The following is a 24,442-nucleotide window of genomic DNA, read 5'->3' as shown; positions in this document are numbered from 1 at the left end:
GGCTTGAATTGGACTTACTATCTAAGTGCCTTGAGATGACATTTGTATTTGGCGCTATATAAATAAAATTAATTGAAAAAAAATTGAATTGAAATGGTTTATCCTTCAATTCAATTTTCAATTCATTTTCAAACAATTTTATTAATAAAGAAGCTCATGAAATCATCACTGCTGAGAGTTAAAGGAATAACTGGCTCAACAGAGCTCGGACTCTTAGTCAGACTGGCTACAGTGCTGAAAAGAAATCTGGGATTATTCTTATTCTCTTCTATCAATGATGAATAATAAGCAGTTCTAGCTTTACGAAGGGCTTTCTTATACATTGTTAAACTATCTTTCCAGACTAACTGAGACTCTTCTTCTTCGTCTTCAGTGGATAGACTGTAGAGTTGCCAGAGAAAGGTAGACCTTTTCTTCGAGGAGAGGTGCATCATGGGAGCTCCCCCAGCAGTCTGGGCCTATAGCAGCTTAACTATGGGATGTTTCAGGATCACCTGAGCCATCCCTAACTATAAGCTTTATCAGAAAGGAAAGTTTTAAGCCTGGTCTTAAAGGTAGAGAGGGTGTCTGCTTCCTGAAGCCAAACTGGCAGCTGGTTCCACAGAGAGGGGCCTGATAACTGAAGGCTCTGCCTCCCAAACTGGCAGCTGGTTCCACAGAGAGGGGCCTGATAACTGAAGGCTCTGCCTCCCAAACTGGCAGCTGCTTCCACAGAGAGGAGCCTGATAACTGAAGAGCTTTATGTGTGAGGAGAAGAATTTTAATGGATATTCCCAATTTTGGCAATATTACGAAGGTAAAAGAAGGAAGTCCTAGAAACCTGTTTTATATGAGAGTCAAAAAAGCCTAGGAAATGCCATCTACGGTAAGTATATAACTAGACTTCAAACTGCTTTGTCCTTTTTAATTCATCATAGTTTAAACAACTTTCAATAATAAACTGTTGTACTCCTGCTATATACTGACGTTTCGCAGGAAAACGTATTGCATCACTTCCTATCAACTCGTTTATGTTCTGAGGAACTTCTCTCTTGGATAATTAAACACTGAATTTCTTGTTATAGGTGACACACTTTTGCATCTAAAACCTATCACACACAGTTTAGTTACTCTTCTGCCTCATTCAGCGATAATGGTCTATGTAACAAATGAATTGGATTATTATTGGTTATTACTGGTTATTATTATTACTGGTTATTGAATACAGATTCAGCTTTATATGTGACATCTATCTTTCTATTTATCCATCCATCTCTAGTTTCTTACTGAATAAAATAGCTAAAAAACATTTCAACGATACTTTTAAAAAGGAATACATCTTTAACGAATTGCAATTTTGTTGAAGCTCCATACATTCTTGAGATAAAGTAAAAAGTATGACATTTTTCTCTAAGATCGAGGGGAGTTGAAGCTAGCTAGATCTAGCTTATTCAGGTTCACAAATGTATGCTTCATACTAATGTTCAACCACCATCTGCCACTGTTGTACTAGTGTTTGAGCTAAGAGACTTTATGACTCGGCCGTCCACATGTGTAGTCTACAGCGCATGCTCTATCATGTTTACTTTCAAAACATCGTCAAAAAATTCTCCATTTGATATTTGTTCATGCAAGCAGATCGGATGAATATTTACGTTGTGAGATAAACAGCATGAGAAGGGTAAAAATGTCACCAATGACGTTACAGTTGGCTTGTAAAAAGATTGATTTCCCAAAAAATCTTCCGCTGGTCCGGGGGTCGGGTCGCGGGGGCAGCAGCTTGAGCAGAGAAACCCAGACGTCCCTGTCCCCGGCCACTTCCTCCAGCTCTTCTGGGGGGACCCCGAGGCGTTCCCAGGCCAGCCGAGAGATATAGTCTCTCCAACGTGTCCTGGGTCTTCCCCGGGGTCTCCTCCCAGTGGGACGGGCCCGGAACACCTCACCGGGGAGGCGTCCAGGAGGCATCCTAACCAGATGCCCGAGCCACCTCATCTGACTCCTCTGGATGCGGAGGAGCAGCGGTTCTACTCCGAGCCCCTCCCGGATGACCGAGCTTCTCACCCTATCTCTAAGGGAGAGCCCAGACACCCTGCGGAGGAAACTCATTTCGGCCGCTTGTATTCGCGATCTCGTTCTTTCGGTCATTACCCACAGCTCGTGACCATAGGTGAGGGTAGGAACATAGATTGAGCGGTAAATCGAGAGCTTCGCCTTCTGGCTCAGCTCCTTCTTCACCACGACGGGCCGGTGCAGAGCCCGCATCACTGCAGACGCCGCACCGATCCGCCTGTCAATCTCCCGCTCCATTCGTCCCTCACTCGTGAACAAGACCCCGAGATACTTAAACTCCTCCACTTGGGGAAGGATCTCATTCCCGACAGCTGCAACCATCTTTTCCACTCTGGCTCTGCAGATTCTGTGTCATCCAGCCATGCTCATAATCAGTGCCTGAATACAGGGCAACTAGTGGCAACTCTATTGAAGCAATTAGGTTTTCCATTCATGTGTTGCTATCATTTAAGTGCACTTAAAAAATTGTGCAACTGCAAGTGCCTGCACAATTTTTTATTTGAAGTTCTGTGTCAAAGAAAAATGATCCCAGTGTGTCATTTGGCCCCCACCTCAGAAAGGGTGGCATAATATAGTACAGCAGAGCACAGGAGCAATGTTCTTATTAGTTTTTCTTTTGTAGAAGCACAACTGGAACAACAACAATAAGAAGAACTGCACAAACAAGCAAAATGATTGTGGAAAGAATTTTGCAAAGTATCTTTTTTTGATGTTCTGCTTGTTTCCTCTTAAGTAAAGAGTCGAATCCTGGTGTGTAGAGGTCCTCAAGCCAAAAGTCCAGATCCTTTGGAGTCTTCTCCTCTTCCTGTAAATTAAAGGAGAAGAAGAAACATCATCACCGAAGGCCAGTGTCGTTGTAATAAAGACACTAACATGCAATGGTAACCTGTCTGTTCCGTGCTGGAGCAAAAAAACACAAAGGGCTCTGGATACATTCAAAGGGCCCCTATCAGCAAATAACCATGACTTTGGTTTGGTAAGACTACATCACCAAATAAGGCCATTTTTATACGAAGATAAATGCAGCAAGGAAAACTTTCAAATGTACCTTTAAATGATCTGCCAGGTTGCTGTGGATTGTTTGAGTGTCATAGTCTTTGATAGTCCAGGAAGGCTTGAATTTCTCACTGTCCACTGTGTCAATCAACTTTATGTCCATGTACAGAGGGTTCCTCTTGATGTTGGAATTCAGAGTGATTGGCGTGATGTGCTTCTCCAGGTATCTGTCCATAAACACTGCAGGACTGCCCTCGAGAGATGGATGACTCCTGGTATCAGATTTGAACATTTGCTCCGTCTGTGGAGACAACAATAGTGATTCTCACCACATTCACACTTTCTACAGACATAGAGAAGATACTTGGAACATAAAAACAGCCCAAGGCCCTGACTGACTAAGATGGCCGTTCAGAAGTAGCACCAGTGGTAGTGTCCATTTCTACAAGCGACATCCTAAAATTGCTGTGATCAACAAACACATGCGCACTTCAGTTCTGACCAAAGCAGTCTACCAAGAGTGTAGCTAAGCTAAGCTAAGCTAAGTGTAGCTAAGCGTAGTCACAGCAGAGCCGCTGATAATCAGGAGCCTGGAGTTCACCAATGACTCACGTGCAGCTTGTTTCTCGTTATAACAGGACACATAAGCATGAACCTTACTAATAAGATTCCGATGATACTAATTTCATAAAGACACACAAAGATTCCTTGAAACACCCAATAACACATATGACCAATCAGACGCTCTGTTGTTCCTACAGCTTGGAAAGTGGTCACAATCACTCCAGTACTCAAAGTGAGGAATAAAGCAGATGTAAACGATTGCTGACCAATTGGTATATTACTGGTTATGTTATGTTTATGCATTTAGCAGACGTTTTTATATCTAAAATCATTGAAAAATGGATTGCAAAGCGAATGATTGTAAGATATTTTCCTAACAGAGCACTTTGCTCTCAAACTGCAGGTTTACTTGAGGTTCCCAGAGTTTCTAAAAGTAGAATGGGAGGCAGAGCCTTCAGTTATCAGGCCCCTCTCTGTGGAACCAGCTGCCAGTAATTCAATTCAATTCAATTCAATTCAATTCAATTCAATTCAATTCATTTTTATTTATAAGCGCCAAATACAACAAATGTCATCTCAAGGCACTTAGATAATAGTAAATGGTGAAAAAAAGCACAGCCAAAAAGCTCAAACAGCAGCTGAACCGGGCAATTTTCATTGTCTAACACTCTTAGTTTCACTACATCACAAAGCACATATTTGTCCACTTTGACTTTTCCACAGCAGAGCAAAGCTAAAGGACCAGCACCAACCCAACCAAGTGCAGCCTTTAGATGGGCTAATTCATACTGATGAGAAGTGTCCGGCACAAAGTCTGTACCTCAGAAAACAACATTTCTAAAACATTCCTGCCTTAAAATGACAACAGATTAAGCAACTGTGTGGATTATTTTGGCTTCAAATGATTTTAATTCTTTAACTTTAAGTAAAATGTTTGACTAATCCTTTGTCTGAAGTTGGTGTTACAGCCATAAACAGGTACATAAGTCTGAGAAAACAGGAAGAATAATGACGCAGGCAGACGTGTTGCTTCTCATTCATCAGTCTTCTCAAAAATATATTTATTAAATACGTTTAATCTGCAAATAGTCCTTTTCTTAGGTTCTCTATATTCATAATCTGTTCTTTGTGTCACCGTGTCTATAATACGTCAATATGTACGAATCAAATACTCTGGTAAAATGCATCAAACAAAGATCCACTTCAGTCCTAGAAATATGGTGATTCTACATTATCATGATAAGTATCCATTGTCCTAGTTTTGTCACTTGCTAAATGGCCTGACACTTCCTGCAAGGTACATAAAGACAAGACCATTGCATGTGATGAGGTAAGTTGAACAGAATGGAAACAATAAATATTTTAGCCAAAAGCAATTAACACAAATGATGTAGTCGTAGCGTAAAATAACTACATTTTTGACAAGAAAATGCAATGTACAAGAGGCAGTAAGAGCACCAGGCATGTAATGTCAGTGCAAAACTCATAAAACTGTAATTTCAGCCAAAAGAAATGTGAAAACACAGATCTCTATCTTACATGATTGTTTGGTGTATTTAACACATCACTGACCTGAGAAAACAGAAAGAATAAAGACTCAGGCAGAAGTCTTCTCATTCACAGAGAAGGCACAGCGTGCACGCTCACAGGCCTGATCACAGTGCTGCACCCCAGGGCTGCACCCCAGTGCTGAACCCCAGTGCTGAACCCCAGGACTGAACCCCAGGGCTGCACCCCAGTGCTGAACCCCAGTGCTGAACCCCAGGACTGAACCCCAGGGCTGCACCCCAGTGCTGAACCCCAGGACTGAACCCCAGGACTGAACCCCAGTGCTGAACCCCAGTGCTGAACCCCAGGACTGAACCCCAGTGCTGAACCCCAGTGCTGAACCCCAGGACTGAACCCCAGGACTGAACCCCAGTGCTGAACCCCAGTGCTGAACCCCAGGACTGAACCCCAGTGCTGAACCCCAGTGCTGAACCCCAGGACTGAACCCCAGTGCTGCACCCCAGGGCTGCACCCCAGAGCTGAACCCCAGTGCTGAACCCCAGTGCTGAACCCCAGTGCTGAACCCCAGTGCTGCACCCCAGGGCTGAACCCCAGTGCTGAACCCCAGTGCTGAACCCCAGGGCTGAACCCCAGTGCTGAACCCCAGTGCTGAACCCCAGGACTGAACCCCAGTGCTGAACCCCAGTGCTGAACCCCAGGACTGAACCCCAGGACTGAACCCCAGTGCTGAACCCCAGTGCTGAACCCCAGGGCTGAACCCCAGTGCTGAACCCCAGTGCTGAACCCCAGGACTGAACCCCAGTGCTGCACCCCAGGGCTGCACCCCAGAGCTGAACCCCAGTGCTGAACCCCAGTGCTGCACCCCAGGGCTGCACCCCAGAGCTGAACCCCAGGACTGAACCCCAGGGCTGAACCCCAGTGCTGAACCCCAGGGCTGAACCCCAGTGCTGAACCCCAGTGCTGAACCCCAGGGCTGAACCCCAGTGCTGAACCCCAGGGCTGAACCCCAGTGCTGAACCCCAGTGCTGCACCCCAGGACTGAACCCCAGGACTGAACCCCAGGACTGAACCCCAGGACTGAACCCCAGGACTGAACCCCAGTGCTGAACCCCAGTGCTGCACCACCTGCTGTTGGAACCCACTACTACTAGGAGATAGAATGGTAAGGTCATCGGCATATAAGAAACGATTAATCATCATATCACTAACCATACAACCTGTTTGACATCTCCCCAAATGTCTTGACAGGTCATCCATATAAGCGTTGAATAAGGCAGGAGATAAAATCCCCCCCTGCCTTACCCCGTTGCTGACATTGAAAGGTGTAGACAGGATGTTACCCCATTTCACCCGCACACTTTGGTTGGAGTACCAATAGGCATTCATCTTCTTTTTATGATCAAGCACAGGTCCCTGTCTGGGCCGCCCAGCTAAGACCCAGGCTTTATGAGCCATGTTGGCTTCAGTATGATGTCCAGCAACATACTTGTTCCACCCAGGCTTCATATTCCTGGTCTTCCTGGCCTGCTTGAATAAGGACCCACTAGCCTCAATTAAGGCTTTTACAATATTATTATACAGATCACATAAACCATTCCCATGAGTAGTGTCTGCACAATTAACATTGGTGCACCAAATGGCATTCATAGGGAGCTTCACTTTGCTCAAGAGAGTATCAGAATTAAAACAGTACTTATTGACATCACTTTCAGATAGTTTCCCCCAATTTATTTTGGGCTCACAGAGATGTTCATTTTTAACTATCTTAGGTACATTTTCCACATCTAACACCATAGCAATGGGAATGTGGTCAGAAGTAGCCAGCCCATAACAGATCTCAATGCTTTGTAAGGAGGCATGGGCATCAGCAGTAGATAAAACATGATCAAGCCATGAAGTGGTATTCCACGCTTCACTAACATAAGTATAACTATTGTTGGGCAAAAGGGCTTTGCTTGAGATAACAAGGTTACAATCATTGGAAAACCTCAGCATGTGTTTATAAAACAGAGACTTGCTATCTGTCAAGTCCGCATTAAAATCACCCAAAACATAAATGCAGGTTGAACTGTTATCTTCTATGAAAGATTGACTGCAAGATAGCCTACTTACATACTCGTCAACATGATCATATGATTCGTATGGTGTGTAAAACATAAATTTTATGGGTGTCACATTAGCCTAAGATGTTACTTACAACTTTAAATCTCAAATGCTGCACAGTTAGCCACGAGCTGCTGTCAGCTGCCATACTGAGTATCAGTGCTCAGACCGTGGTTAGAATTATCTCAGATTAATATTTGTATTTATGCATGTACGTACTCACACCAAAAGAACAGCCTACAGTGACATTAACTTGTCCTGCTCAGAACAGAGACAACTGGTTCATTCGTGGTCAGACAGAACTGTGTGGAATCCATCAGCAAATGGTGCACAAAGCAAAGTGGTTAGATTTCTGTTGCAGAGATCTCAAGAAAAGACTGTCCTCTTCCCCAAAATGTGTTCATGAGATGTTTGTTCATGCAGGCAGATATGGTCAATAACTCGTTCAAAGAATACCCAAACTCTGGTGGTGAGGGCAACAGCATGTGAAGGGTAAAACCGGCTGGAAAAAGAATGCTTTTTATTCCTAAATGGTTGTTCTTTAACCCAACTGATTGATGTTGTTTTCTAAAGCCCACCAGAAAGTGACAACATTTTGTCATAACATGTTGTGTTTATATGTAACCAAGGCAACCAGAAAAAATGCTTGTAAAAAAGAATGTATTTCAGACCTAACCATGACCGAACCACTGTCTCATGGCAGACAATGTCCCACCGTACAAAGCTCAGCTGCATCGACCCCAGATTCTTACTCCTCAATGAATGTTGTCTTCTCAACAAAAGACTTGAGAATGACATCTGCTCTGATGTTGAAACCCTTTTGAATGTTGCTTCTGCAGCTTGATGGAGCGGTAAATGGAAAGGCTGGACAGCAAGCTGGACTGGACCTATAACACTGACCAGCTGCACAGGAAGGGACAGAGCAGGCTACATTCTGAGGGGGCTGCGACACCTGCAGGAAACTCCTGAGGATGTTTTATCAGTCAGTGGTCTGTTTCACACCGTGGTGTGCTGGGGGGGCTGCACATTAGGGCTGGACAAACTGATCAGGCAGACTGGCGCTGTGGTCGGCCTGAAGCTGGACCCTCTGGTGACGGTGGCAGAGAAGAGGACTATGGACAAACTGCTGGACATTATAGACAGTGCCAGTCACCCTCTGCACACCGTCTTCAGCGAACAGAGGAGCCTGTTCAGTGACAGTCTGCTCCTTCACAAGTGCAGGACCAATGGACTCAAAAACTCCTTTGCCCCTCATGCCGTCAGACTGTACAGCTCGAGCACCAGCACTAGCTGGATATAGCATTTTACTATTTAATTTCTTTACTTTGTTATTATCCATCTTTGCATGTATAATTGTTATACTATTCTTTTTTTTATTATTATTGTTTCTGTAATACTGCTGCTGGAATCTTAATTTCCCTGAGGGAACCTCCCAAAGGGATCAATAAAGTTCTGTCTAATCTAATCGAATCTACATTACATTTTTTAAAGGGATGAACAAACAGCTAATATGAATGTTTCAGTTGGAGGACAAAACAAGAAGGCATACGTTGTGGGAATCAATTCAATTCAATTCATTTTTATTTATACAGCGCCAAATACAACAAATGTCATCTCAAGGTACTTAGATAATAAAGTCCAATTCAAGCCAATTGGAATTCAATTAATTGTAATCATAATTATTCATAAAATGATCCAATTCAGGCACCAGAGTTACTCTCCACTAACGACATGGCCTCAGTGAATAATGGAAAACACCTGAGGACCTCACATCTCAGGGTTAGTTGTCATTTTGATCAGATTGAAGGGCTTTAAATGTTTGATTCTGATGACAGAGTAATTGTTTTGTGGTTGATGAGCCGTTACAGTACAGACAGAAAAGAATAGAGTATTACTTTATTAATCATCTACTTATATCCCAAAGCTGTCGACCAGTTCCCTGTTCTCATCCTCTTTTCCATCACTAACACTGATCTGAGTATTTCTGTCCATGACAGGACTCCGAGGCGTCCTGGAACTGGGAGAAGTATCAGGTAAAGGTGAGAGTACAGTGCCTGGTGTTGCTGAGCACCTTCTCAAACACACAGAACTTCAGTCTCACATCATGTGCTCCATTTGTCAGGCACTCCACAATCCTGAACTCATTTAGACAGTTTAGTTAAGGAGACATCTCCCTTCATTTTCTGGAGCTCATGAGCTACAGTATGTAAAATCTGTCATAGCTCCAGTCAACTCTGCATGCTGCTCAGCTGGTTTAACTTCTGAAAACTGACACGATGCTGACCAAATGTCATGTATTTACGTTTAAAGGGAAGTAAAGGCTGAAACTTAAGCAGTGATGACAGAAAACTTGACTCGGAGTCAACTGGGGACTGCATAGGAACTGATATACGGGTCGACTTTATCAGATCAAATCCACAGGTTGGGAATGTTTCTGGGACTTCCTAACCAACTTACTTTTATACTTTGAATGGGACAAGCAGCATAATGACAAACAAAACAACTAAATAATAAACTCTTTTTTTTTTTTACCTAGACGTTTCCTAAATCTGCCTTGTACCATTATCCAAATCAATATGGGGGGGCATCTCTGTCCGTGTCTATCCGAGAGGAAAAACAAGAAGCAAAGGCCCTCGCACAGATGAGGGAAGGTAGCATGGTCTGTACCTGTGAGTAGAGCCTGTTCTGCCAATGTCTCCGGAGCGCTCCAGCCTGGAACGTGGCCCCCAGCATCTTAACATCCAGCTGCAGGAACTTCTCAGGGTGATCATTGTTGGGCAGAACAAAGATGTCCATCTTAGCTTGTTACTCCACCCACAGATTGTTTCAGCTGCCGGCAGCCTGTCTAAATGCACATGCTCACTGCAGCCTGAAAGCCTGGTAATAATTCATGAAAAGTAAGGTATTTATGAGGCTGTATCACTTGCAGGTGAATGTAACCCAATCTGACCATCAAGCACCTGACACTGAGTAACAAAGAGAGAGAGAGAGAAGGCAACATTCACACCAAAGTATTGTGTCATCTAAAGCCTGCTGTCAAGAAAAACTGTTCCATATGTCGGCATGATGGAAATATGGGGGATCTTGGGACCCTGGATGGCCACTTGCATCGGCACATTAACCCATGTCCCACATCTCTCTGACATATGTGATGAAGCATGAAGATGATGATGTCGACCAGCTCCTTCATCCCTTCCCAGAGACAGCTGTTGTACATCTGGCCGCCCTCTGACTCCAGCTTTGTTATCAGATCCAACCTGCTGCTCATCAGTGTCAAACACGAAGAATACTGTTGATCACAAGATTTCTTAAAAAATGTTCTGGAGGTTCACATGTTGAGCATAATACTGGAGCCACAATCCATTTAATATTGTTCTAATCATATCAGAAAATCAATTCCAAATGCAGTCCTCTCAGCCCCTGAAAGGCTTCACGCTTTACTAACAGTTAATGTTCCCAAACTTCACTTTGTAAAGGGACATTTCAGCTATCATTTCATTTATTACTTCGTTTTTTCTCTGTTTATGACAACTAATGTTCCCACCACAGAGAAGTCAAAACGGAAGATTTTTGGTCTTGTTTTTTAATGACCTAAGCGATAATTAATATGATATAACATTATATAATTATAATTAACTGCACCATGCAGCAGTGGGATAGTTTATAGTGTCTAAGCCGAGGAGATTCCTCTCTAATATTCCAGGATTCAGGTTGGTTCCACGCACAGAGACGCAGGAGGGAGCCAAAGCTCCGGGTGCGCGCTGCTGTCAGCGCTGCAGCCGGGATAGAGGCGGAGACAGAGGCAGAGGGTGGCTTGGTGCTGCGGTCACATCCATGAGGAGGGCGCAGCGGCCATGCGCAGCACTCCAGCAGCGCTGTGAAATCATGGAGGGGGGGACAGAAATCCATGGACTCTGACCAATAAGCTGCATAGCGCACATTTACCTTTTGCACATGTTCGGTGTCGTCATTGGGATATCACTGGAGCTCTACCTCATAACGCATCTGTGGCAAAACAAAAAAAAAAAAAATGGATGAGCGCAGGCTGGGAACCCGGACTGATGCGGTAAGACATTTTATTTGCAGCAGCGAGCTCTGCTTAGCACATTGATCAGCTCATCGTTAATACAATCTCAGTCTTATTTCATGTGCTGTCGCGGTGGCGTGTGTTGAAGTGTTGTGCATCTTTGATCGGTCTGTTCGGAGCGTGCGGTGCGTCGGCAGAGCATCTTCCTCTGATGGAGGGTGCAGTCGGTATTTAGTCGTGCTCATTTCTCTCCTGCACAGTTGCATCACTGCTGGCTGATTTTGGACTAATGTGTTGCCATCCTGGAGCACTGACATCATCCTGATCCGGGTTGGGGCTCCGGGCATCAGCCTTATGCAGCACTCACATTACGCAGTGTTTGTTAGCTCAGCGTCAATGCGACGTTCATTCGGATCTGCATCGGTCTGCAGCAGCACTCCGTTTCATTTCACAGAGAAAATCCCTCAGCTCAGTCTGTGGCGGCAGTGAAAGGTTGAGAGGATTGCTCTGATTTCCTTTATCCCTTGAAACGACCCTGGAGTCGCACAGCAGCTTAGCCGGATGTTCCAGAGGCCTCAGTGTGTTCCAGCAGATAGTTTAACGCGCGCGCACGCACGCACGCACGCACGCACGCACACACACACACACACACACACACACACACACACACACACACACACACACACACACACACACGGGTGATTGGGACATCATTACCACATGCAACAGTAAATTCCATAATTAATGATTAGTCTTGCAACCAACCAATGTGAGTTGTGCTGGACTCGAACTGCCTCCCCAGGTGGTCCCAGAGGGGCATGAGTGTCAGGACAGATGGAGAGCTGACACTGCAGAAGAGACCTGACCCAAAGCCACACATCACCGCACATACCTGGCTCTTTGTCAGTGAGGTGAGCCTCTGGCTTCAGGTGTGTTCCTTCACTTCTTTTTCTGAACCCACAAAGAAAGTGTTGTGGGATGCAGTGAATCCAAGTCCAAACAGTGTGAACCTTTGCCAAACATTCAGCCCAAAGATTGTTTTATAAGCAGATGAGGATCACCAACACAACTGTCACAAAACCTTATCTGGTGATTTGTGTTCCATGACAAAGTGGAGGGCAAAAAGACTATTGGACAAGAGTCCTGATGACATAATGAAGTATTAGACGAGCCTGACAGAGTTGGAAAACAGAAAGTGCAGCAGGATGAAAAGCCCCAACACCAGGGAATGAGGGCAGACAGGAAGAAAGAGGTCTTTCTTCTTAAACTTCCAAATCAGCTTCATTTAATGGAACTATCAGAAAAGAAATGTTGACCAGTACTAACTGAAAAGGTTTGTTTCTGTTTGTGTTTCTGCATTTAGCAGACGCTTTTATCCAAAGTGACTTACAAATGAGAGTATCACATTACAGCTAACACTAAGCTAGCACTAAGCTAACACTAAGCTAGAAGGAAGGCACGATTCAGGCTCTGTCGGAGGGGACAGTCAGGGGGTCTACAGCAGGGGTCTCCAACGAAAACTTTGAAAACTTAATTGGTCCCTTGGCAAATCTACTTAAATTTATGTCCAATCAAAACTCACAGTGTCCCGCCCCTTCCAACACAAAATGATTATTTGCCAATTAGCTGTCAATCAAAAAGTTGCGCTGATGTCAATCTTGATGAGTCAGTGGTGACGTGAGAAGAAGTTTACGATGGCGACAACAAGTGGACAAACCAACAAGTGGATTAAAACGTACCATTTTCCCCCAGAGTGGGAGAGTTTTACAAACGTTAACGACAGGTGTGTGTGTCAGATCTGCGGGGCCAGCGTGTCGGTCGGTAAAAGGTGTGATGTGGAACGCCATTTCACCAAAGTCTTTCCTACGAAAAGACAAGATAACGAAGCTGAAGACGACGCTTCAACGGCAACAGTCTCTGTTCACCAAACCGACGAAGAAAGCCAATTCAGCAACAGAGGCTTCGTTTAAAGTGGCGCACATTTTAACAAAGCGCAAAAAGCCGTTCACCGATGGCGGGATCGTGAAGGAGGCCATGACCGCGGTGGCTGAAACGTTATTCAGGGACCATAAAAATAAGAGGACATTTTGTCTGCTATTGCCGATGTACAGTTTGGTGCCAATACCATGGCAAGGAGAGTGTCTGCGCTGTCTGAGGATGCGGTAAAACAGCTGGAATCTGACGTTAACAGGTGCAAATGGTGCTCTATTCAGTGCGATGAGTGTGTGGACCGCAGTGATACAGCCCAGCCAGCTGTGTTCATTCGGATGGTGTTTGACGGCTTTTCCACCAAAGAGGAGTTTTTTACCTTATTCCCATTGAAAACAACAACCAGGGGAGTTGATATTTATAATGCAGTAAAGGATTACTTTGTGGAAAAAAAGATCCCTGCAATGAAAGGTCGTCACTCCGGATTTATTGCGCACTGCAAAGCGGACCCGGACTTTCCAAAGTTTTTGAACTATCATTGCATCATTCACCAGCAGGCTATATGCGCAAAAGTGATGGGATTTGACCATGTCATGATTATCAGGATCATCAATTCTATTCGAGCAAAGGCAAAGCAACACCGGAGCTTCACGCTGTTCCTGGAGGAATGCTCTGCGGAGTATGGGGATCTCCTCCTTCACACCGAGGTCAGATGGCTAAGTCGGGGAGAGATACTACAGCGCTTTCTTTCCTTGCTGGCTGAAATCAAGGCATTCATGGAAAGGAGGGAGGAGGACACCACCCTATTATCTGATGCAGAGTGGCTACTTGATCTTGCTTTCCTGACCGATGTAACTGAGAAAATTAACCACCTGAACCTACAGTTACAAGGCAAAGGTTAAAATATATGTGACATGACTGTCATTGTACATTCAGCAAGTGAAAAGCAGAAGATTTCAGCACTTCCCCTCTATCTCAAAGATGCTGGACAGTCACACAGGCGCAGCCAGCGTTTTAAATGTGACCAAGTATTGTGACCTCTGATCAAGGCTTGGACAGGAGTTTGCTGACAGATTCAGTGACTTTGAGAAACTTGAGTCCTGTGTGGAAATGGAAATGGAGGTCATAAACCTTCAAAACAAAGTGCAGTTAAAGTCTCAGCAGCATTCACAGCATTTCTGGAGCTTGGAAGAGCCATATGATTATGAAAATCTTCACCAACAGCTCTGAAAATGTCTGCTTTGTTTGGGTCTAACTCACCTCTGTGAGTCAGCTGTTTCTGACATAAATGTCCTGAAATCAAAGCTCAGAACGAGACTGAGTGATGAACTCCATGACTCCATAAGAGTGAACTTAAGTGGATACACTCCAGCATACACCTCTCTTGTTGACTCAATGCAGTGTCAGTAATCTCACTAGCTAACACTTTCTGAACACATTCACACTCACACACACACACACACACATGCACACACACACACACACACACACACACACACACACACACACACACACACACACACACACACACACCTTCACTGCTCAATATTGAACGGAACTAAATGGTTTTTATTGTGAATGCAATTTCTGTTCTTTACGTGGATTTCACCATTTAGAATATACTGATATTTTGATGATTTAAAAGGTTATGTTGGGTAAAGTTTTTGATTCTTGGTTTGTAGAAATTGTAAGTGATCCATAATAACATTTCACTTTCAGAAGTCTTGGTGCATGTAAATAGTTTTGTGAAGTGTGATACAGTGACATGGAGATATATAACAAGGATAAGTGAATAAGTAACCATATCTGTATTTGTAATAATGATAATAATAATATTTTTCTGATGTTTTAATACAGAATGTGAGATGTGGACAGTAACATATTGTAAATGTTCAGGAAAAGAAGGCTTATTGAGTTTGTTTGTTCAAAAAGAGCACGAAACACGAGTAGCTCTCGGCCATTTTTATTTTGTTCAAGTAGCTCTCAGAGGGAAAAAGGTTGGAGACCCCTGGTCTACATGGTGAGATTAATTGGATTATAGCTATAGTTGGGTTCTGCTCCTTATTTGAGAATTGGTAATTCTCCTTGGATATTTGGCGGTGAATGAATGGGATCAGAGGCACAAAGCGTGTCATACCCCGGTATGATAGGTGGTGCTGTACCCATTCCAACTGTTGCTAATAGAGCCACTTCCTGTTGACCTCTTCACCACCAACAACAACAACAAACTCAGGCATTGGAGAAAGATGGAGAACGCAGAGCCAGATGAAGCTACGTCCCTCTACATTTGGTCTGTGATGAGCTGCTTGTTGCACAAACTCGATGCCCAACGGAGCATTCTCCATCGCGTTGTTTGTTTCTTTCTGACGGCGACAACAACAGGAATATCGTCTCCTTTGACTTCCGGGTCACGACCCCGGGAAAACATCTGGAGCATGCGCAGAACGCAAAGTCTGATTCACCACGTGCTTCAGCGTCTACAAGCAGGTTTAGAGTGACTTTCAGCCCAGTTATCTCGGGGTCTGAATCTGATCGCGAGTAACCCGATCTGATCCAATTTTTTGTCAGATTAAAGTGTATGGATGAACTTAATAACTCAGTTTTATTGTAATTCACCCTTAATCTGATTTTTACAGTGCCATGTGACCCCACTGAGTGTAGAGATAGACTGCAGGCATAGAGGGAAGTACAGGGTAAGTGCAGGGTAGCAGATGCCCTCTGAAGAGCTGGGGCTTCAAGAGTTTCATGAAGATAGAACATGTATCTGTAGGGTGAAGGATTTTATATATGATTGTCATCCACGAGGCATGTTCATGTTAGTACTATAAACTTTTGATTTCACTTTAAACTTAATTTGTAGTGTTCTAAAGCTGTTAACTTTAGCCGTCTTTTGATGTTGGCACATAAAACACCTGCTTAAGTTGAGATGTTAAAAAACAACCAAAATCAGCAAGGCTAGTCTTAATATGCACAATCTCAATCATCTACTGCATGTTCCAAATTTACTTTATCTTGCTTACCACCTGACAAGTCAGACAATATCCAGGGTCATTAAAGTTTACAATTCACAAGAACGAGTTCAAAGTTAGTTTGTGTTCATGTTTCACGATTAGAAATTCTGAACTAAGTTCACAGTTCCAAATTGAACAAGTTGACTTTAATTCTCATATCACTTCTACACAGATGATACCCAACTCTATCTGTCATTTCCACCAGGCAACTCCATGGTCTGTGCGAATCTCAGACTGTCTTGCTGACATATCTGCATGGATATGAGAGCATCACCTCCAACTCAACCTCTCCCAGCCAAGCAAACCATACATCCAAACACCTCTGTCAAAACAGACTCTTTATTACTCGTTCCTTCTCAGGTTGCAAGGAACTTCGGTGTTGTGATTGTTGACCAATTGACCCACTCTGAGCATGTGGCCTCTGTTGCTTGGTCAGGCTGCTACGCACATGTCCCGTCTCTGTTCATTGAGCTACACTGGCTTCCTGTAGTTGCTCGCATCAAATTCAAATCACTAATGCTAACCCACAAAGTGAATTCTGGGTCTGCTGCCAGGTTGGTGAAAAACATAGCCCTCCATTGATGCTGGCATTTTAAAGTTGTGGTGCACACGCAAAACTCAAGGTGAAACTACTCAGAGTTGACCAAACTCACTCAAATCAGCGTTTCTGGAACTGAAAATTCAGAGTTTTCTATCTCAGAGTAGATCAACTCAGAGTTCAGGATTAGATTCAGAGTTTGTTGAACCTGCTTTGTGAAACGGACCCCTGGTCTTCAATAAAAACATGAAGTGAGCATAACTTCTGGTCACTGCATTATGTGATGGAGTGCTGTGTTAATATGTGGTGGAAGCAACAAGCTTCTGCAGGAAAAGTTGGGGTCCTGACTCCCATCACATCTGCCAGAGGTTGAACTAAGGCTACGAGGTCAGAGATTCGTTCATTCAGAGAATGGCACAAATGGATTTACATCTGGATTTGTGTAATTTTTTTCTATGAATAATCTATGAAGAGCCACTTAGTTGAAAGTTGTCTTACAATGATTCCATAATGACACAGTTCCCTCCGTCCCTCAAACTTGTATTTTGTGGGTATCTAGTTTTACTGATTAGAGCAAGAAATGTACTTTTGTACTTTTTGAAAGACTGTCACTGTCCCAATTTAGAAATCTCTCTTCTTCCTTACTTCCTCTCAGTGTTTTCTTTGATCTATTTGCTGCATCAGTTTCTTTAAACTTTATTTTTAGTGTTTTTTCCATCAACTTAGTTTATAATGGTGACATGGTGCATGGCCGCTTTGATTGATCAAAGCCTGTACTGGCAGAAACCATGGATTGAGCAGATAAGAAACATCTGAGATATTTGACCTTACATAGTTGGTCCCTAGCCCTAGACTCTGATTAGAATAATGTTGTGCCCCTGAAGGGTGATTAGTAGATGTAGGAGTGTCATTAGCATATTTGCTATGTTGTTAGCTTGAAACATCATGCCTTGTAAATTTATAACCATGGATGACCTGGAACCTGTAATATAGCTAAGAAAATCCCTATACTGAGGTAAAAAGTATTTTCTGAAACTCCTACGACAGGTCTGGATCACTCGTAAATTCTGTTCGTACCTGAAAGAAAACTTATTGATTAGAGCAAGAAATGTACTTTGTTTTTGAAAGACTGTCCCAATTTAGAAATCGTTTTTTTTTTTTTTTTTATCAACATGTTTGTCTTTGTCAACACTTTCAAGATTTGAATTTGAAATCCATCAACAATTGTTGATCCATATTCCAGCAAATTCAATCAAACATTGTTGTTTATAAAAAGTGGATTTCCATCGTGACCGGATCTGAATCCTGTAAACCTTTAGAATGTGGTACACCGAGTCTAGCTGCACGTATATGCAATAAGGTTGCAGCAGTAGAAAATTTCTTTTTGCCATAACCATCTCACAAACAATCACAGTTTCATGTCATCATGTTCACATATTGCATTATTACTCACGTTGTTCATTACAATGACCCTTAAAGGGAGACTTAGCTTTATATTCCTTAAAATTCTAAATTTATATCACAAGGAACATTTCTGTTTTATTTATTTATTTATTTTAACTTTAGAAGACAAGGGTTGAAACAACCTTTAAAAAGGCAGATGACAACTCGACTTCCCGAGCTCCTGCTACATGAAAATTTCACACAAATGTAATCCCTCTAAATAGTGTTTTATGATGCATTGAAAATGTGTGGTGGTGTACTTCTGCTGAGACCTCTACCTGTACTTTGGTAAATAGACTGCATTTTTATAGCACTTTTCTAGTCGAGTTGAACATTCGATTATTGTTTCCTTCAGTCTTCTGAGTGGAACATGTGGGCTGTCTGACCTCACCTTTCTGAGGCTGAAGGTGGTCAAAGCAGAAATCCATACCCACAGTGTGACCATTAAAAACTTGATTTTAAATGGAAAGGGTCTTTAAAGTTATAAAGCCTAATATTTGTTAGTTGACCAGCGTTAAAGTTGAAATGGTTGTGTTTAATTGGTTGGTCTCTGGGTGATAAATTAAATTCACTGTAGTACTAGAAGCCAAGGAAATACCATCTAGGACAGGGGGCGGCAACCTTTAACTCTCAAAGAGCCATTTGGACCCGGTTTGCACAGAAAAGAAAACACTGGGAGCCGCAAATACTTTTTGACATCTAAAATGACGTTATTGTTTTTTTACCTTTACGCTTTGTATAAACAACTTTAGTGTGTTGCTTACAAAGTCCATGAAGGCCTACAGAGAAAATTAAATTAAATTTATGTAATGAACACATTTTGAACATTTTTGAATTCTTAAAAAAATAATAATAATTAAAAAAAAAACAGGTTGAAGGTCTCTTTCTCTCCACAAATTAGGCATACTGGTGAGCCACTCTGGTCAGAGGTAAATGCAAATTAATCTGCCCCGGCATCATTAAATGTTCTATTTTCTTCAGATATTTTTCTTTTCTTACATTTCTCCATACCTGGCCTACCTGGGGTTGAAAGTCTTGATAATTGCACAGCGATTTGGTGGGAATATACCGGCTTTCGGCGAGTGTGACACATATTTTGAGCGACGAAAAATAATGAAAATAATAAAAAAAGAATTTTTTTAATATTTCAAGATCACAATAATCTTCCAAGTTAGAACTACAATAAAAAAAACGAACTAACACAAATAGAATTCACTTCAATTGGATACTTTTTCATTTATTTTCCCAAGTCACGCGGAGCCGCAGGATAAGGATGAAAGAGCCGTCAACCCCTGGTATAGAATAACTATATAGCTAACCAGTTCCTCCCTGAAGCGCTCAGGTCCAAAGATAACGACTTCAGTTTGTCTGAATTTAGAAGCAGACAGTTCTGAGTCATCCAGGTCTTTATGTCTTGAAGACATGGTTGTAGTCTGACCAACCTATTGGGTTCATCTGGTTTCATAGATAAGTACAGCTGAGTAGCAACACCCCTGTGATAGACTGGCAACCTGTCCAGAAGGTACCCTGCCTCTGCCAGCTGGGATAGGCCCTAAAATTCATGCCATGCTGTCTAATGAAATGAAATTTAATCCAATTTAGGGTTAAGGGGGGCTGAAGCTTACCCTAGCTGCCATTGTGCAAGTGGTGGGGTAAACCCTAGATAGGTCACCAGTCCATCATAGGGCCACACAGAGACAAACCAGCATGCAAACTCACTTCTTCAGTGTCAATATAGAATCACCAATTTACCTAACATGCATGTTTTTGGACGATGGGACAAAGGAGCTGAAGTACACGGACAGAACCCACACATGCAACTTCCACACTGGGATTCGAAGCAGCTGTGAGGCAACAGTGCTCACCACTACGCCACATTGTAGCCCTCTTTTGTGCTCACTAAAAGCTATTTGTTCTGTTAGGCAACTAATGTATATGTACTGCACGTATACAGCATCTTTTTAAATCCTGTCCTTGTTCTGCCATGCGCTTTATATACATTTGCCAATTCCCACAGTAACTTGTGCATTACTTTATGTATACTATACACAGCAAAAACTGGAGTGTTGAATAAACTTCCACAGAGTCAATTTTAACACTTTTTGCGGGTTTATATAGCTCCACACTCTACAGAGTTAAATTAACACTTTCAAAATAGTTAATTATTTAACACTGTACCTAGAGTTACTTTTTAACTCCCTAGACTGGGTTGAATTAACACTATATCGAGTTACATTAACACTATATCAGAGTTCCTTTTTAACTCTCTAAATTGGGTTAAATTGACACTACATAGTTAAAAAAAACAACAGTACAATACAACCATTAAAATGACAATTCCAAGAAAAATGCATTTTCAAAAATACAATTTATTTTAACTTTTCCCCCAATGCAGTCAGTTAAAACATAATAAACGAGCGTATAATGTACAAACTTTCATCTGCTTTACCATATGAGCTTTGAATATCAAATGGTTGGTGACATTTGAGTTCAGTCATTTTCATGACACACCTCTCTTCAGTTGGTAAAACTTTGAAGGCATGGTGGTGTTCAACAAACATCTCTGTAAATAGCTTTTTTGTCAAAAAATAAACGTCATCTTCAACCAGAAGTACATCATCTATTTGACAAAAGACTGGCATGTCTTCCTCCATGGAACTGCAAACAACAAGTCCACCTTTGTACTCAACACCATCGACTTTAACCCAACTTGTTGAGGAAAACATCTTTGGACAACAGCATTTCACACATTTCACTGTTGACCACATTTTCATCTCTTAAAGAAAATGATTTCATTGGCCCATATTCCTTCTGTTTAAGGGTGAAGGTTTCCCAGTGATAAGCAATGGCCATTTGATGCCTTTTAGCTAGTGATTTGGTTATGTTTTTGAAATTTTTGAAGTAATCTTTAAACATCTTGTGTTTTGCTTCGTACCTCATACACCAAACGTACAACAAAGGGCCAATTTTCCTAATAGAAGAGGGGTAATGGATCATAAAGTGATGCTTGGGTATGAGTTTTCTGTGTGGATACAAGCACTTGAATAATTTGTGGTGGTCAAGGATCAAATTTTTTAAATATACAGTCATGCCCAGAGTGAGAGAAGGTGAAAAGACTATGTTCATAATTTTTAACAGTAACAGTAACAAACTCCAGTGTCTGTTCTCTGCAGGAACAATGTCACCAAACAGGAGTGGAATGTTTTTCACAAGACAGAATGTCTGGATAGAGTTCAAGCTGATGCCATTGCCAGCACTGTCCAATACGATTTTCGTGGGGCGGTTCTTTCGTTCTAGAAATCCGTAATCAAAACCATAAATCCTTGAAAGCAAGTTCTGTTGAGTTTTGTCTGAGTCGTGGATGAGTTTTTGGCGATTCTGAAAGGTCTCTCTCATCTTCAGAAAAATTACGGAACTGTCTGTTGTATGGTTGAGCAAGGAGATGGCTTCCTGGTATGCATCCCCATCAAGCTGCTGGTCAACAACAATGGACCTGCGCACATTTGGGCATCCTGAAAAAAAGCACACAATTCTTTCAAGAAAAAAAAACAAGAAACACCCTAGATGAAGTTGTAAGAAAGAAAGAAAAATGAGGGGTACTTAGAGAAAGAAAGACAGTTGCGTAGAGATAGATAGTGCCGTAGATAGATAGATAGATAGATAGATAGATAGATAGATTGACCTCCTCCTGGGGAAAAGCCAGTGGGGCTACTTGTAGATGCATGTCCTCTTCGAATCTTTCTCTGAATCGTTTTCAGACGCCAAGAAATGTATCCGGTGCTGCTTGCAGCATCATAGAAATGTTCCTAAAATGGAAATACATTCAAAATTAATGTGATGTCAACCTCATAAGCTACTGTGAAATTTCAGAATCTAAATGTTACTGTAATGTAGACAAAACATGAAAATTATGTAAACAGAGAGTACAATAATAATGACTATACATAGCCTTTCTTTGGTCTTTGAGGGACGGGAACACTGTCACTATCCCAAGAGCGTACTCTTCTCGAACAGCTTTGCTGGGGAGTTGCCTGAGAAAAGATCAAATTAGCATTAATACAAGGGCCAAGTAGTTAACTTGTTATTAAAAAAAGGATAGTACAGACAAATAGAACACACATACCCGTGTTTATCAATCATGTGTGCCACTATTATATTGACCAACTTTCTTCTGGTAGCATCTGTTAGAGTTTGTGTTGTGTGATACTCTTGGAGGACCTCTTCACCACCTGAGCTGGTACCAAGGACATCTTCGATCAACTTTGAAAAAGAAGCAAAAAAACAAATGTGATAAACTGCCTTTCTAGAGCTTAAGGATGACAAATGTTGATTTTAAGAAACCTGTGAGTACTTAGCACAACCTTTCTAGCAGATGCTGCAGTAAGTGGGCCCTCAAGTCTTGGTTTCTTCCTAGGAACCTCATCTAGGAGTATAGTTCTTGTACTTGCACCTGAACTGAAGCTTGAATCAGAACAATCGGATGGAGAGGACAAGGAGCAATCGGAAAATTCTAAAAAAGAAGAAAAAAAAAAAAAAGGGGGTGGGGTGTTTATTTGCAGTATACAAAAAGTCATAGAAGATTTTTGATCTAACCAAGCCAACGGCACACCATAGACTCAACTCATTTATTCAATTGATTCTCAGTCTTGATAGGCAATTCAGAAATATTTTCAGAAATTGTTTTAAAGGCATGAATTAGATTAATCAAAAATACATTTGGTATTCATGTTGGATTTATGTCAGTTAAAATGACATTTAAACCATTTAATAAAAGTCAGGCTGAATGTCCCTGTTGTGTAACCACAAAGAATGATATTGAATATTTGATCCACCTTTAAGTGTATTAAATGACTTAATTCTGAAAACATTAAATTGAAATTGTTTACTGTATTTCTGTACTTATAAATTTGCATTAGTGTTTTTCACATTGCATTATGTAATTTACCCCTTTACATTTCTCACCGTCATTTGAGAAAACTGATAGAGTCACATTGCCTTGGCTGACAAGGTCACTGAAAATGTCCTCATCAACTTCTGTCCCTGTTGCATCTTTGTACACTAATTTTGCGTCAGGTGGCATGCAAAATCTCTCGATGACTGGAAAAGACAAGATACATCTGAGTGGACCTTTAAGCTAGCACTGATCTTGCCTCATTTCACATTCAATAATTTAATTCACCACTGTAAACAAATTCAGAGATAATCCCCTGCATTAAATACATTCCCTTTTCAGTCCAAATCTTAAAAGAAAGGGGCGTTGTTCTGCCCTTTATATCAAACCAAGCATAAGTAAAACAAAAACAAACCTTTGTCATGGAACTGCACAAAATCAAAACATCCATCAACCTCATCCAACTTCAGATACTTCTGCTGTTGGCAATACCGAACCTGGATCAGCATTTTCTGAGACATGCAACAACAAAAAAATGTCAGTAAACACTTAACATGCAAGAAATAATTATTTAACACTCACATAAACGTTGTGTATCATGCAAGAAATTGTTTCATTATTAATTTCACTGCATGTCTAAGATTAAACCACATTCAGCAGCTGCTGGGAGGCTGTTAAAACATGCCACAGCAGGCCCAGTGGAAACGCTCTCATTGATGAACGTGGCAGCGACTAGCTGTAGTGACTGCAGCACATGCTACCGTAATTGGGTCCGAGCACCAACAACGTCGGGTCCGCCGAGGACCCATTGAAATTGTAAGGGTTCTTATTTTTAACATTTACATTTGAGGCAAAACTGATTTATTAAAAGGAACCCCGGCTATGAAGACTTTCAGTTCTTAAAAGATACATATTAGTATCAGTTATAATAAAGTGATATCAAAAACATCGTTGATGTCTTCGTTTTCTAAAATTAGTAAAAAGAATATTTAACACGTAAGTCGCCATTGTTCGCGATGCTGGACAGTGACGTCAGATAGTTGTACCGAGTATTGGGCAGTCGGACTGATGCCATGCACCCGCCATGAACTTCAAGTTAGCTTGTTAACCTGTGCTAACGTTAGCCCCAAACTATATTCGACAGTTAAATATGAAGCCTTGTTTTTACAACCTCTCAAGCACGCGTGAGACTTGGTAAAATGCAACGGATAACATAGGAAACCGTTTTTTTATTGTTAATGTTTATTTTTTAGCAAGTGGTAGTGGTGAAGTTAACATTGCATTAAAAAAAAAAATCCAAACGTTCGCTGTCCAGTGCCAACCACAAAAAGTGCTTAGCAAAGTTACATAAATATTCTCAGCAGATGTTTAATTCAATGTTA

General features: G+C 41.9%; 2 protein-coding genes and 1 long non-coding RNA gene across 3 annotated transcripts in view; 1 reads left to right on the top strand and 2 right to left on the bottom strand.

Annotated features, from left to right (window-relative positions):
* Window positions 1-2,653: 2,653 nt before the first annotated feature.
* minar2 (membrane integral NOTCH2 associated receptor 2) lies at window positions 2,654-10,324 on the bottom strand. Its single transcript, XM_075455471.1, has 3 exons — window positions 9,853-10,324; window positions 3,098-3,346; window positions 2,654-2,845 (listed from the first exon to the last, which is right to left on the bottom strand). Exons 1-3 carry the CDS (start codon window positions 10,015-10,017, stop codon window positions 2,654-2,656), a joined length of 606 nt encoding a protein of 201 aa, XP_075311586.1. The 5' UTR covers window positions 10,018-10,324.
* A 725-nt stretch (window positions 10,325-11,049) lies between these two features.
* ajm1 (apical junction component 1 homolog) overlaps window positions 11,050-24,442 on the top strand; it is a 38,993-nt gene continuing 25,600 nt past the window's right edge. The window contains exon 1 of the mRNA XM_075456212.1: window positions 11,050-11,287. The gene's annotated coding sequence lies outside the window, so the exon portion shown is untranslated. The remainder of the gene's footprint in view (window positions 11,288-24,442) is intronic.
* On the bottom strand, window positions 20,598-23,562 carry LOC142372747 (uncharacterized). The gene is made up of 6 exons (XR_012768312.1): window positions 23,476-23,562; window positions 22,531-22,679; window positions 22,293-22,429; window positions 22,114-22,200; window positions 21,852-21,975; window positions 20,598-21,681 (listed from the first exon to the last, which is right to left on the bottom strand). It is a non-coding gene; the product is annotated as an uncharacterized LOC142372747 (long non-coding RNA).

This window comes from Odontesthes bonariensis, chromosome 22 (assembly GCF_027942865.1).
Source record: "Odontesthes bonariensis isolate fOdoBon6 chromosome 22, fOdoBon6.hap1, whole genome shotgun sequence".
Lineage (NCBI taxonomy): Eukaryota > Metazoa > Chordata > Actinopteri > Atheriniformes > Atherinopsidae > Odontesthes > Odontesthes bonariensis.
This window is presented reverse-complemented; position numbering and strand designations above follow the sequence as displayed.